Genomic DNA, 15,099 nt, shown 5'->3' on the forward strand with positions numbered 1-15,099 from the left:
TCATTAACCAGATTAGTGGTCAGATTAAGAGCATCAAAAGCCTCTGACGGATCCACAGTGTGGCTCAGTGTGGATTTTTATCCATAGATCTTATGTTGGGCTGGTTTTGTGTCTGCGCTGTCTTTAATTGCTGACACCCCCCACCCCCCCATCTCTCCCCTGTCTCTCTTTCTTTCCCCATCTCTCTTTTGTCTGCTCGTCTCCTTCTGCTCTCTCTGACTCACAGAGCGTTTCAACTGTGTTCCAGAGTTAGATACATTACTGATGTCTGTGTTGAGTGATCTCATCCCAGCTCAGCATGTCTGGGATAAAAATCGTTGCATTGTATGTCGTGTGTGTGCGTGTTTTTTTCTATGTGATGTTTCAAGTCTATGTTGGGAAAATAGGATATGACACTTAAGTTTGGTTTGAATGGATGTCCATACAGATATCTGTGTTTGTATGAGGGATGACTTTGGTGATTAGATGAGATACAGGTATAATATGTTACCACGTGTTACCTTTAATTCTTCGCCTCCTCACACTTAAATACACACACACACACACACACACACACACACACACACACACACACACACACACACACACACACACGCACACATAGTAAGCCCCACCCCTCTGAGGAAGCTTTCTTGCAGAGCCAGCACAGCCAGTTCACAGATGATTTCCACCCACACACAAGACAAAGAGTGTGGGTGCTGACCTGACTGTGTTATGATGTGAAAGTGTGTGTGATAATGGGCCAGGTCCCGTGAGAAAACACAGTCGGTGTGTGTCTCCGTGCAGCCTGAAGTGCGTGTCCGGGCAGCTGCCTCCTGGCTCTCATGTGCCGTGTGAGCTCGTATGTGTCATCTGTGTGATGAGGGAATATCCTAACCCATGTCTCTCTGTGCTTCTTTACAGTCTGCTGCAGTCTCCGATGGAGGTGAGTAGACGTCTGACCTTCTCAGTATCTGTTTTAATAATCAGTGACATTTCTCATGACCTCCAATCTCTGCTTTTTATCTACTGTTCCTGTTTTTGACTTTTGACATACCCTTGACCACTGCTGAATAGGCTTCCCTCATCCTTCAGTTGCCATGTCACTGGATTGGATGAAATGAATGGCTTATTGTGTTGTTGTCCTATTTTAAAGTTCAGAGTTATGGCCATGTTCATGTAGTGGACCCCTCATTAATAACCAGCTGCTTTCACTGCTTTCACAAACAACAGTCTGGTTTGACCTGCTCTACCTCTGCCCCACCTCTGTCTGCTGTGGCAGGCTGTATTCTTAAAATAGTCCTAAAATTGTAAACATCTGCACAACAAGAACAAACCGTGGATAGAGACACACAGTGTGAGATGCAGAACGTGGTGCTCTGTTCAGACTGCACAATAAAAGGCTAAATGTGTGTTTCAGAAACAGCATTGGGAATTGGACGCAATAGTTTCATTTCTTAAAGTCGCTCAGCAAAATGCAGTTGATAGCAAGCCAGTATATCTGTATTCCCTTGTAATCTGGAGGCTGTGTAGTTTTAGTCAAACCTGTCAGGAATTGTTTTTTAAATGGATCGATTCTACCTCTTGCGACGCATCATACTGGACCTCATGTGAGGCCAACTGTTGGTGTCATGTGCACCATTAGCATGTGCTAACAATGACAAAAGGTCTCTGATTTGAGAGACGTCTAATGGTGCTTTAACGCCTCACAAATGCACATGAAAGACACAGTTTATGGCAGATGGGAGATAAAAGGAGGAAGAGGAGGTGAGACGCAAGACAAACGGGAGTGTGGAACCCACGGCAGACATGTTTACTATCAGCTCAAACGTAAAAGTGTTTATGGCCACTTATTCACACCACGTGTCTCTGGAGGAGAGGATGTGTTATTATTGAGTGGAGTGGCAAGAACATTTATGGGATGTGGGAGCAGGATGGCAAAGGGACTAGTGAAATTGGTTAATGGTTCCAAATAGCAGTAAAACTTGATGTGTCAGTCTTAATTGTAAGATGGGCAACATCTACGCACTGTTCTTATTTCTGTAAATCATACTGCCACTTTGTTATTGCCTCTCGTATTGTGCCGTCGTTCTGAGAAAGCATAAGAAGTAAACACTCAGGAAAAGGATGTCAGTTTGACAGGTTATCCATACTGCACACGTCGCCGAGGTCATGAAAGTCATAAACTGAGTGAAGGTTAAAGAAAGGTTCTCTCATGTGTTCAACATAATATGATGAGAGACGTTGTGTGTTTTAGCTCAAATAATCAGAAGCAGAAACGGAAGACTAGAATAAGATTTCAAGGGAAATTTGTGATTCTTACAGAAGATAACTCTACTTTTCTTTTGAGCACTTCTGCTTCCACAGAATGTATCAACAACCACAGATTCAAATGATGAAGAATAAGCATTGTTTTGTGAGAACCTGGCCTGGGGTTGGACATGTGTTTGATACTACAGTAGAATGCTGGAAAAAAAAGCTGCGCTGTGTTATCAAGTACACTTTGCCAGTTTAGCTCCTCACAACATAGAACCACACTCCCGTATGCAGTGCATTATGAATAATGAAAACCGCTCCACCTTTGCAGTGCTTCAGATTGAAGGACTGAAAAAAAAAAAACAGTGAAAATGTACAAATCTATGTGAGGACATTTTTTGAGCTCTGGCTTAGTCCTCTGTGGCATTTAGCAAACTCACAACTTCTACTATTTTATACTTCTCCTCCTGTCAGAGTGAAATATTGTGCTTTTTACTCCTCCACGTATTTGTTCTAGTTAAGTTCCGTCCACAAATAGATTATTATGTATTACCATAAGTTAAGATATCCAGCAGTATATAAAGCGTTTACCAGCTGCAATTAGAGATGCTCACACATTAATGCAGCACTAATTAGAATCCAGTCATGTAATATGTATGATCCTGAAAGGAGCCATCCTGTATAATGAGTACTTTTACGTTTGGTAATGCAAGGTTTTCTTCTTAACATCAGTCGTGTGTATTTTATACAGTGGTATTTCTGTTTTTGCTTAGGAATATTTATTCCACCACTGCCTGCTTTTTACAATAAAAACCCTCTAACGCTGACGTTAATTACAGTTCCATTTGAGTTTAACGCTCGTTTCCTTTACGCCAGCAATGATTAAAACCGCACGCTACATTTTCGTGTTTAATACCGCTTCAATTTATTCTGTTTCGCAGATGTTTTTAGACACTTGCAAAACCTAATAGATTTAGTTATTGAAGTATTGACATGATTTGGTGTAAGTTTATTCATATTTCATAATTTTTAAGGAAAAATAGATGTGAATCATTTGTGAAAATAACTTTGCCTTATTGTGAATTTGAGTGTGCGTCCTCTGGACTACAGCATGAATTTAGGGATTTTTTGTCTGCGTACTGTATGCTACTAAATGCCACTCTCAGAAAGATTTATTTTTTTTAATCAGTCAGTCAAAAGTCAAGACAGGAGTAGGCTGACAGATATTCTTCCTTGTTTCCTGTTTGTCAGTTTGTGTGGTTGTGTGGAGGCTGCAGGCCTCATTAGTCTCAGTAGTGGCCTTCCTTTAACAAGCTCCTCATCAATACTGCAGTTTGTGTGTGTGGGTGCGCGTGTGTCTGTGTGCATATGTATATGTGCCCACCCCCACCCACCCCCACCCCATCCTGACTCTGAATTATTCATCATCTGGAGGCCTGTGTGTGCTTGTATCACTTACCTGGAAGCTAGCAGAGGTGTGTGTGAACGTATGTGCAGGTGCGTGTGCGTGTTGTGACCTGACTCTGGTCTCTGGTTGTCAGTCAGGTTGCTCACCACCAACAGCCTCTCTCTCTTTCTCCTTCAGTCCCCTACTTCTTTCTCCCCGTTTTCCCTCCCGCTCTCGCTTCCTGTGATGTTTTCAGCCATGTGTGTGTGCGTGCGTGCCCTGTTTCGGACTGTGTGTTGGACCCGTTGTGTTTGAGTTTGTGAGGGGCCCTGACAGGGTGAGTATGGATGGAGGGGCTTGGTTGCCCCTCAGGATTCGCTACCTGCCTCGCTGGCACCACACAGGATCCTACCAGCTTTACCAAGGTGAGGAAAGAGCTGGTGCTTTAAATCCTTCTTCTCCGCCCAAACACACAGAGGAGCAATAAATCTAACGCGCTGTCAGCAGAGACTTTGATGTTGATTAGCAGGTTTGCTTTAGTCTTGTCGCTGCATTTGTTTTAAAGATTGCCAAGTTTGAATCTCCCGATCGGATGGTTTGTTGAAGAGTTTTCTATCTACCACCTGCAGAGGTGCTAATGTGTTGGGGCAGCTGTTGTGCTGTTGTTGTGTTGTACCTTTGCCCTTCTTATCTTGTATCCTCAATGTAAGATAAAAATGAATTGAATTTTGGCTTTAAAAAGAAGTGAGGAGCGAGGCAGTAATGCTGTCCATGGACCAAATACAAACCAAGAGCACTGATGTAGTAGAGGACTTATTTTCCTTCTAATTACATTTTTATGGATTTGCTGTTATGGAAGTTTAAATTTGCTCTCTGAGCTCTGCCCAGCACTTAAAGGGCTGCTTCTCCCCTCGCATGTTTAGCAAAATGTACCCTTTGTGAAATGTAGATATCTAAACGTACTAAATTATTCAGTCATCTTACTTTTGGTTTGAAAATCTTAAGTATTAAGAACATTAAATATTCACGATAAGATAAGCAGCCAGAATAATTTATTGAGAGTTTTAACCCTCTGTTTCATCACTGTCTGTCTGGGCGTGGTTTGATCACATTCGATTGACAGTGAGCAGACAACCCCACATTTTCATTCAGTCTTTGTATTTCCATTCAGTTCCAGTAATGAATACCAAAGCTCTGTTTTAATTTCATTTTGTGGACTATTAACTGAACACAGACTCTAATAGAAGTCTCACAATATGAAGCTTAATAGGACATGGTGTCTGAGGCTCCTTTCTTGCCATAGATTACTGGTGTGATGCACCTTTTTAGTGCTGGCCTGTCTGTGAAAGGCTGGCCATTTATCCAGGCTGTCTGTGGTTCAAAGAATGGATTCACTAATGATTGCCTCTTATTCACTGAAATAGATGATCATGAATGAGTGAAGCAGAAGGGTTGGCGCACTGTGCAGTATGAAAGGGAGTAAGAGTGAATGAGCTGAGCGCTTTGGAAACACTGAGAAAATCCTCAGTACGAAAACTGTCATTGATAACATCAAACTGGTGAAGAATGAGCAAAAATGGAAATCACACTGGAACTGGTCCATTAATAGCCAGTTTTCCAAGTTTTAAATCACTGAGGTCCTTATCTGTTGGCAGCATACTGGTTTTTCAGTTTATTTCGAGGTTTTGCGTCGTCTCGGGCACCTGACCGGTGACGGCTTCCCTCTGGCTGTCCTTGTGTTTTGTTTTATCTCAACTTAGTGTCCCAGTTTCAGTTCATCGGGCCTGAAGCACTGTTATTCCGGTTATTCTCAGCATCTCTGTGTGCCTTTGCTTTGCAAGTCTGTCTAAACTTTAAGAACATAGACACACTCAGGTCTAGTGGTGGGAAAAATAATCGATTCTTCAATGCTTTGGGACTCTCCACAGAACGATTAAGCGTCCATGCACAAAACCCTTTAATTAAAATGTTAGATTAGTGCTTTAAGAGTGAAACTTCTTTTTAATTGAGAGTATGCACAGTGGAAAAGAATAGCTGCAGTTTTCAATATGTCAGGCAAGCAGTTTAATACTGTTGGGAGTTGTTTAAGATTAAAGCAGCTCCTCTCTGAAAGGTGAACGTGTGCAGTGAAGCACGCTTTTAACAGTGTGGATCTGCAGGGATACTTGCAGCTGCTTGGGATACTGTAATATCAGTATTGTAGGAAATGTATAAGTGATGGTGTGCTATACAGAATACCATAGCAGGGACACGTGTGGGCTGAGGTGGTCTCACTGGACTGATTGCTACTCTGACCTTATTATCCCATGGGACACACTAGGCCTGGGTGTGCACCATGCTGCTGACTGTGGTGCCTTCAGGTAACGTACTGCAGACAGACAAAAACAAAGCAATAAACAGGATAAGCAAGCAAAGGGAAAAAAATCTTTCCACCCCGACTCACATCAAATTGGGAGCTACCTAGAGACCCTCAGCCCTACTGAAGTCACCTCCACCATTTGATGTGTGCATTTGTGTGTGTGAACAGAACTTAACAGCGTGGAGCTGCAGGGCTGCAGCAGCGACAACAGTCTGAACAGCAATGCCAGCCTGCCGAGCGTTCAGAGCCACCGGCGCCACACTGAGAGGAGAGTGGCCAGCTGGGCTGTCTGCTTCGAGAGACTGCTGCAGGATCCCGTGGGAGTCCGCTACTTCTCGGTACTGTAACAGCACATGACTCGTGTTTGCCAGCGCATTCACATAACAGATATGTGCTGTGTTAAAGGCTCAGTTTCCTTCCAACTATCAAATGGACTTTCAGCAAACCTTTCTAACGTATCAAGTTAAAAAAAACAGCTGTCAGAATTGTGAGGAGCTTATCAAATATAAGTATTTGTTGGTTAGTTGTGTTTTGTGCCAGTTAGCATTGGCCATATCTTACACTGCCAAATTTTAGAAATGTGCCTTGCAGCACTTTAATGACACGATTACAGGCTGTATATACTAGAAAATCATGCACAGCATTGTTGGAAGGTTGGGATGGGCGTATTCTGCACGTCTGTCATTTGACAAAGGAGTTTCATTTTCACTTTTTATTGTGTAATGTCTATACTGTTCAAAAATGTAACTCATGCAAGTATTTTTTCAAAACGTAAAACAAAAAAAATCTCAAAATGTTGAGAGATGCAACTACTGACTGCGTACGTGCCGTACAGGACCTGTGTATTTGTGTATAAGTTTGCCTGATTTTCCTCATTTTCCAGCCACATTTAACTTTTTTGCTGCAGGAGTTCCTAAAGAAAGAGTTCAGTGAAGAGAATATCCTGTTCTGGCAGGCTTGTGAGTTCTTTAGCCACGTCCCTGAGAATGACAAGAAGCAGGTAGGGGACATGCATTAACGAGCACTATTTGATCACGCACATGCATCCACTTACACCCCTCTAGAAATAATGAGGGACAGTTGTATGTGTTTATCAGCTCTTCATTCATTATCTTCTCCTCTCTCTTTCTTATCACCTTGTCTCTTTATCTACACCACCACCTCCACTGCTGTCACTCATCCTGCCTGACCCTCCCACCTCCTTCAGCTCTCTCAGCGTGCCAGGGAGATCTACAACAGCTTCCTGTCCAGTAAAGCTACAACACCGGTCAACATAGATAGTCAAGCCCAGCTCGCCGACGACATACTCAACGCCCCCCGACCTGACATGTTCAAGGAGCAGCAGCTGCAGGTAGCGTGCACACCAAAACACAGCCTATATGCTGAAAACTCGATGTGATTAGCAGCTACAGCATCTGCTCCAGAAGCTGTACTTAGATGGCACTGACCTCTGACCTTCCCCGTGAGGGGGAAGTGAAAAGAGGCTTTCCCCGAAGGATGCGTTTATTATTACTCATGAATTTGAATCACAACAGACCCCTTATTGAAAAATGAACCAGTGTTACGGGACCAAGTGTGAATGATTTCTTAGATGTGCCCGTTATGGAGTGAAATTACTGAAAAGCTCCATTGATTTCAACAGCTGAGCTCAGATGTTCAAACTCTGATAAGAGTCACAAGGTTAGAAGGATATCCTCCAACATCACCTTCCATATTTTTCTACATAGAACACGCACACATGTTCTCCCAAAGACTTTTGCAAAATACTCCTGGGATGGTCAGGATCTTGTGACACCGTTGACTTCATGTTTTGAGTGAGACTTACATGCGTGCGGACAACCAACCTCAAACATACACACAGACAAAGATACATACTTGCACCATGCCCTTGTTTCTTTTGCCTAGAGCTCATATTGACGTAATTGACTTATTGGATATTGGACTGACATCAACCATCAAGATTCCATGGTCTTCTTATAGTTCACTTATTTGGTAGGGTCTTATGATAGTGTAGATATTTATTTCTCTACAGTTCTTGCACTTTAATTTCAAATATTCACTTTGAAAACCTTTTGAAGGAGTTTGCCATTGCACTCTTTGAAAGTCTCTTATAACTTTTGAACTCGTGTAGAAATCTACTTACTAGTAGTTGATTGAGTGCATTGCTGTGCACTTGATCTGTTCAAGCTTTTAAAACGTTAAAGGAATTCCCACAGCAATTCATACACCTGTTTGTATGTTTGACCTACAGTTCAAACAAATTGCTTTGGAATCATTTTTATATATTTTTTACTCTTTTAGTAAAATGTGCTGTGTGGTTTACTACAGCCTCTTGTAACCTTACACATAATACCACCACCACCAACAGCAGTAATAATACTAACAGTAATGATAATAAGAATAGAGCTAAGGTATTGTTATCAGTGTCAGAGTTGGCAGATGTCCAAAGTAAGGTGTTGGAATCAGATTAGAACTGGTGCAACTCTACTTTTGCCCTGTGCCCTCAATAATATCCTCATATTTTCTGCCCCATTAGCAGCACTTTACAAAAGAAGTACCCAAATCTAACAGGCAAATTGCGATGGAAATTACAGAGCTCACTGTTCCCTACAGGGCAGATACATTGGAGTTTTATGACCCATAGCCTTGGCCTTTAGCACCGTGCTGTGGATGAATGTTAGATTTTAGGACTCCAAGAAAATAAAATTAATTGTATTCTGGTACTCATCTGTGAACACGGGGAGTCTCAAGGGGGCTGCTGGTGGGATGTTAGACTTTAAATTTTATCTCTCCTATGTGCTGTCAACATCTGTGAACATCTTCTTGTCATTATTTTTTCAGTATTTCCCTCCGTTATTCTTTAGCTCGCTTGCCTTCCATTACCTCTCTGTTCTTGTTTTTCCAGCCTCCTTGTTATGAGCTCGCTCATTCCACTGATTACTTCTTTCCTTCTCTTTCACATCTTTAGATCTTCAACCTGATGAAGTTTGACAGCTACACGCGGTTCCTCAAGTCTCTGTTGTACCAGGAGTGTATGCTGGCGGAGGTGGAGGGGAGGCCCCTGCCTGACCCCTACCACATCCCCAGCAGCCCCACCTCCAAACACAGCACCACCGGCTCTGACCGCTCCAACCTCTCCACACCAAAGAAGGTAACACAGCGCCTCCACTGTGTTACAATTCTGTGAAATTTGTCCTACGAATAAATCCTAAAATCCTAATGATTCAACAGCTGGAATGATTCTGAGTATCGCCTTCTGGTAGAGCAGATAATCCTTGTGTCCACCCCTCTTCATTCATTTTGCTTGTGTCTTCTAGGAGGACAAAAAAAGCAAGTCGGGCAGATCTTTAAATGAGGATGATTCAGGAGACCGGAGGAAAGGCATGTTCTTCTCCTGGTCCCGCAACAGGAGTTTTGGCAAAGGCCCGAAGAAACGCGAGCTGGCCGACTTCAACTACAGTCAGTGGTTTTTTAGCGTTTTATGTGTTCCTTCATTTGAAGGGTTTAAGTCTCAACACAGTCTCAACAATGACACAGTTGTTTCTTGTTCAGTAATGGAGATTACCAAACAGTGATTCTTTAAAGTTCATATGATATTTTTAAACTGTGTTGCTATTAGAAGAGATCATGGAATTGAATGTAAAATACAGTTTTTCATGTTGGTTGTTATTCCCTTGTTTGTCTTTCTTCAGGACACTGCTGATATGTGTGATTTTTTTTTATTTTTTATTTTTTTTAGATTTCTCTGGCAGCAATGGTCGCCGTGAATCCCAGGGTTCACTGTCTTCAGGAGCCAGTCTGGAGCTGGGGACGTCAGGGTCAGGCAGGAACGAGGTCAGGCTGGAAGGAGACATCACCGCTTAATCGGTTTAGACGTTACACTAATGAGCACATAGACGTTCATTTCAGCACTGAGCAGCTTTATCTTCACCCTCCTCCTCTCAGTTTATCTACTTTAAAAGTATCTCAAACAGAAAACACTTGAGTTTTTCCTCCTCTAATCCTCCATTTCCATTGTCTTATTTTTGAAACCCTCCTCTCACTGTCTCCTCTTCCCTCCCTGTCTCTGTCTCTGTTTTCCCCCTTCAGGCTGATGTTTCTCGTGGCGCCGTATCAGTGTCAGCAGAGCGAGGAGGGAGCAGCGCCCCCTTGAGGCAGTGTAACATAAGCTTGCCGGATGGCTCATGTTGCTCAGTGCCACTGAGGGCCGGAGTGTCCATCAGGGACCTGCTGCTCGGCCTGTGTGAGAAGCTCTGCATCAACCTGGCAGCTATTGATCTCTTCCTGGTCGGAGGGGAGAAGGTACAACACGAGATGGGGCCGTCTTACATGTCTTTGTTTTGGGGCTTAAAACCTCTTATACATATTATCAACAACCAATAAAAAAAAAAAAAAACAGTGAAAGGTGACTTTAAAGCAGCACTGATCAATATTTTCATATCAAGAACAGGTCAAAGGGATACATGTAATGTGACGTCTTACTCGTAGTGGTGAAGCCACAGAGTTATCAGTTGCTGTCAGTTCCACAGAGCTGCTTTCTGTCTTTGTTTTGGTTTAGCTGTTTTAGTCCACTCTCAGTCTCTTCACTCTTAAGTTCTGTGTGCTCAAACACAAGATAAGACTACCCACCAAGAAGTGTTTCATATCAGTCGGGGTCAGAGAGCAGTATTGGTCTCAGTGATCACACGTTAGGGTCGGGCAGTGACCTGGACATCTTTCAGACGACTCTTTTCTGTGTTTGACTCCGTCAGCCACTCGTTTTGGATCAAGACTGTATGACATTGTGCTCTCGGGACCTCCGACTAGAGAAACGCACTCTCTTCAGGTACAGTAATATGCAGAAAGGTCTGAAACTTTTCAAACTCATACCAGGAGTAAAACTGAGAGTAAATGTTGATCTTGAAACCACTCAAGCTGCTCCTACAGAAAACACTCATTCTGCTTTCTCATTCTCCAGACTTGACTTGGTCCCTATTAACCGTTCTGTGGGCCTAAAAGCAAAGCCCACCAAGCCAGTGACCGAGGTCCTCAGGCCTGTGGTGGCCAAATACGGCCTGCACCTCTCCGACTTGGTAGCACGCATTGTAAGTCCTCCCTCATTCTGACTGCTTGAAATAGACACACAGGTAGTGTGTGTGATGTCAATCTCCTATCACATGTGTGTGTCTGTGATGCAGAGTGGAGAGTTGGAGCCGTTAGATCTAGGTCTTCCTATATCCAACCTGGACGGACTGCGAGTGGTATTAGATATAGCAGAACACACTCCTGGTAAAGGTAAAACACACACACACACACACACACACACACACACACACTAAATGAAACAAGTGAACAAAAAACTAGTTGCTTGCCTGTTATCATCATTTTTGAATCTACATTTGCCCTCTGTCCTTCTTTTAGCAGACAAACAGAAGGTAGTCGTCCCCTCGACAAGCAGAAACCAATCAACAACAGTAAGACCTCCTCCAGCTTCTGATTTCCCATTTTCTCCTCACTCTGGAATGTTCCATAACCCACCGAATGTCTCCACTTCCTGGTTGATGATGTCACGCTACTAAGTGTCTCTCTCGCTCGTCTTCAGTCACCCATGTCTATTTGCAATGTGTTGATCATGTGCGCAGGTGTATGATGTGTGTGTGTCTCTGGCAGCGTTCGGGCTGTGTGTGACTTCATGTGCTCTGTTGCTGTGGCTGAGAGCCTTGTCACACTCTCGAGGTTCCTAATATTCCATGATTGTGGTCTGTCTGTCGGCCGAATGCATCATCAACTTCTCTCTCTGGTTTGCTGGTTCTCTTTCTTCCGTAACACACCCGGTGGCCCGGCCATGGGAGCCCGGCCTCGCAGACCATTTGGTGGCTTTCACAACTTCAAAAACTCCTCAGCTGGAAAGGACTTAGCTGGTGGTGGCAGGCGCACATTGGATTGCTTTCGGGCTTTTCTTCTTATTATTGAGGTTTTAACCTGATTGATGACCGTCAGAAATGGTCATTTTTTGCTTTCTGGGTTGATCTAGAAGAACCTTTTTTTCATTTTTTTTAAAAACACCTTTAGAAAAAGTTTCCCATTTCACTAGTTTTGGCTTTGAGTGGTAGAATGTTGGTCCTTCTGGTGTTGTGGTGTGTGTTACTGTTACCCTACAGGTTAGTAACACTTAGTACGCAGAGTGATGGACATTGTGGTTGTCTGAATGGAACATCCCACAAAGATTTATGTTTTATAAAGAATTATTTTCAAAACATGTCACTGATTATTAATTACACAAAACCAACAAATTCATTACCATTTTGATCCCATTGAACTGTCCCTCTCAGTAGCAGCATCATTGAAATCTGCACCCCCTACGTCCCATCAAATTGTTCTCATTTTATACCACGAGTTGTCACCCTCCTCGCCGTCAGTAGCGCTGGTCCCCACGTGTTCTCATTACTTGTGCCCATACTTGCACCATCATGACTCACCAGGGCTCTAATGCCCTGCTCCGTTCTCCTTATGGCCCCCAGGGGGAGGACAGGCCGTCAGGGAAAGCCGGTTCAGCCCACCCCCATGGGGAAAATGGCAAGGCTGGGCCCAGCCCTGACACAAGCAGCCAGCCTTTACCCAACCACTCTGTCTCTCTCCATAAGGCTCCGGAGAAAAGAAAGCAGAAAAAGATAAATATAGACGAAGCTGAAGGTAAAGACTGAACGACCTCCCTCTCTCTCTTGTGTTTCTGTAGCTCTGTTGCTGTGACCACACTAACCCTTTTGCCTGTCTGCAGTATTGCAGAAGCAGCACCAAATGCTTTCAAAGCTAGCTAGCTACATGTAGCACAGTCACCTCTGCTCACACTGTATGTAGCTTTGACTTGTCTAACTGATTAATACACCCTCTGCTGCATGATTTCTGAATTACAACGTGTAGTTTCATGTTTTTCATGACGTCATTTTGGGTGACTATTCATATGCGTGCGTGCGTGTGTGTGTGTGCACATGGGTGTACCTCTGCTTGTGTGTGTCTGTACACCTGTTTCTGTTTGGTGTGTGTGTGTGTGTGTGTGTGTGTGTGTCTGCAGAGTTCTTCGACCTCATATCCAAAGCTCAGAGCAACCGAGCAGACGACCAGCGAGGCCTGCTAAACAAAAGCGACCTGCAGCTCCCAGACTTTCTGCGCCTGTCACCAGTGGCAACCAACCAGGCTGCACCTCCTCCCTACAACCCTGAGCCCAGTTGCTCCACCCCGTATTCTTGTAACCCCAACAACGGCAGCTTCCCTAGCAGCGGTCGCCTGGGCTATAAGGCGAACAGCAACGACAGGGGAGGAGGAGGCAGCAGCCACTTGCTCAGTGCGAGCCATCAGTCCCAGAGCTTGGACTCTGCACTGGGCACTGAGAGTGGAGGGGGGAGGAAAGCCAGACCATCTCCTCCGTTTCCTGGCACCGTCTCCCCCATCCACCCATCCCAGGGTGCCCAGCGTTGTCTCCTCCAGGACTCTGTCAGGGGAGAATCGGTCCAGATGTTGGAGGAGGACACCCTGTCTGATCTGACTCTTGTGGGAGAGGGGGACATTAACAGCCCCAGCCTCAACTACGTCACTCCCTCAGCCCTCCAGTGCAAACGCCACCCCCGACCCCAACAGCAAGCACAGGACGGTCGGCCTAGCTCAGGTACTTCCCCCGTGTGAACTCGTGAAGCTTTTCACCTCTTCCTTCACCTGACTGTGAGCGGGACCGGAGACCCAGTGAAGTCAGTTTGAAGTTCCCTGTCGGTCACTCTTTGGTCTGTGGCTGAATTTCCCAGAATGCATCCACATCTCCTCCCTCAGCTTCATAAATCACTTTCTACCGTCTAATTAGAATTACGGAACATTTAATTCCATATTAAAGTGTAAAATACAGTACGTAATGTAACATGCAGTAGATGTGAGTGTTAATTTAGTCAACAGCAGATATAGTGAGTTGATATAGTGATGTATGCTCTACCCTTTGACCAGCATCTACTGTAAGTCAACAACAACAACCTGAACAATCAGACGCAGGAAGAGAGGAAAGATGGATGCATTAGGCTCGGACAGACCCTGTCCTTGAAATTTCCCTGTGTGGTGTGTCTCTGTGTGAACTTTGACTGGACTTTGCTGTGGATTTCTTCCTGAGAAGTAAGTTTGACGACGAGCGCAGCATGGATTTGTGATGACCAGTGCCAACCCCTGCCCCCCTCCTCCCCAAATGTACAGACTCTAACAATGCACTTTAGCCAATTACAAACAAGACTTCACAGGTCTTTACACGTTTTAAAAATCTTTTTCTCCCTGCTTTTGTTTTTTTTTTTACTTTAACCTTTAAACCCAGCTACAGCTGGCTAGTTCAGGAAACAGTCACTACCCGTTCCAAGTCCAAGGTGGTACGGAGGCGACGTTAGCGTTCGAAGTGGAACGTATATAATTTTCAACTTATTACATGCTTTGGAGCACACCGCATGCTGATACAGCAAGCCTGACCCCATAAATGCAAACATAAAGCTTCAGCACTATAAACACATGCATCTGCTCAGCTGTTCCTTATCGACTGGAGCACAGTACATCCTGTGTTTCCACCGCAGTCCTCTCACCTCAGGCATTTCTCGTGTCACTCATGAAGACAGACTATAGAGAGTGCACACACGCAGCCTCGCTCTCTGACCAAATGATTCGCAAACTTCTGCACACGGGCAATTTTCTCTTCTCCGTCTCCATTTTTCCTCCTTGCACTACATCACACAGCAGCAACTGTTTCTGTTCTTTGCGCAGTTCAACAGTGTTTTAAACCGTCGTTCTCTGCAGGGTTTTAGCTGGAAAAAATTGGTTCTAACATGTCAAACCGTTTCACTTTTTAAAGGTTTTACTCTAACTTTATCCTGCGCTATTAATTTATCCCACGTCCTTTTCATTTTTACAATCTATCAGTTAAAAGTATTAATTTGTATATAGTCAACTTTGTAAAAGCATCGTATTGCTGTAGTCATTGTTGAAATGCAAAGCAGCCATGCTGTTTCTTCAGTTGTACCGCAGTAGAAATCAGTTTTCCTCTGTTCTGTTCAGTTGACTGTACTGTCTGTAAATAGATCAAATAAATGTTTTAAAGGTTGAACTCTCTCTGCAGACCCTC

General features: G+C 44.0%; 1 protein-coding gene across 8 annotated transcripts in view; it reads left to right on the plus strand.

Annotated features, from left to right (window-relative positions):
* rgs12b (regulator of G protein signaling 12b) overlaps nucleotides 1-15,099 on the plus strand; it is a 40,308-nt gene extending 25,209 nt beyond the window's left edge. For 2 of the 8 annotated variants that reach the window (XM_076728403.1, XM_076728402.1), the window contains exons 6-19: nucleotides 904-925; nucleotides 6,150-6,319; nucleotides 6,889-6,981; nucleotides 7,189-7,332; nucleotides 8,950-9,132; nucleotides 9,299-9,440; nucleotides 9,721-9,815; nucleotides 10,071-10,283; nucleotides 10,733-10,806; nucleotides 10,939-11,065; nucleotides 11,159-11,255; nucleotides 11,382-11,434; nucleotides 12,482-12,653; nucleotides 13,033-15,099. In XM_076728403.1, the coding sequence (XP_076584518.1) occupies nucleotides 904-925; nucleotides 6,150-6,319; nucleotides 6,889-6,981; nucleotides 7,189-7,332; nucleotides 8,950-9,132; nucleotides 9,299-9,440; nucleotides 9,721-9,815; nucleotides 10,071-10,283; nucleotides 10,733-10,806; nucleotides 10,939-11,065; nucleotides 11,159-11,255; nucleotides 11,382-11,434; nucleotides 12,482-12,653; nucleotides 13,033-13,640 (2,193 nt within the window). In that variant the 3' untranslated portion in view covers nucleotides 13,641-15,099. The remainder of the gene's footprint in view (nucleotides 1-903; nucleotides 926-6,149; nucleotides 6,320-6,888; nucleotides 6,982-7,188; nucleotides 7,333-8,949; nucleotides 9,133-9,298; nucleotides 9,441-9,720; nucleotides 9,816-10,070; nucleotides 10,284-10,732; nucleotides 10,807-10,938; nucleotides 11,066-11,158; nucleotides 11,256-11,381; nucleotides 11,435-12,481; nucleotides 12,654-13,032) is intronic. The other 6 variants (XM_076728404.1, XM_076728405.1, XM_076728406.1 and 3 more) reach the window with 6 other exon arrangements.

The sequence above is a fragment of the Chaetodon auriga genome, chromosome 4 (genome assembly GCF_051107435.1).
Source record: "Chaetodon auriga isolate fChaAug3 chromosome 4, fChaAug3.hap1, whole genome shotgun sequence".
Taxonomy (NCBI): domain Eukaryota; kingdom Metazoa; phylum Chordata; class Actinopteri; order Chaetodontiformes; family Chaetodontidae; genus Chaetodon; species Chaetodon auriga.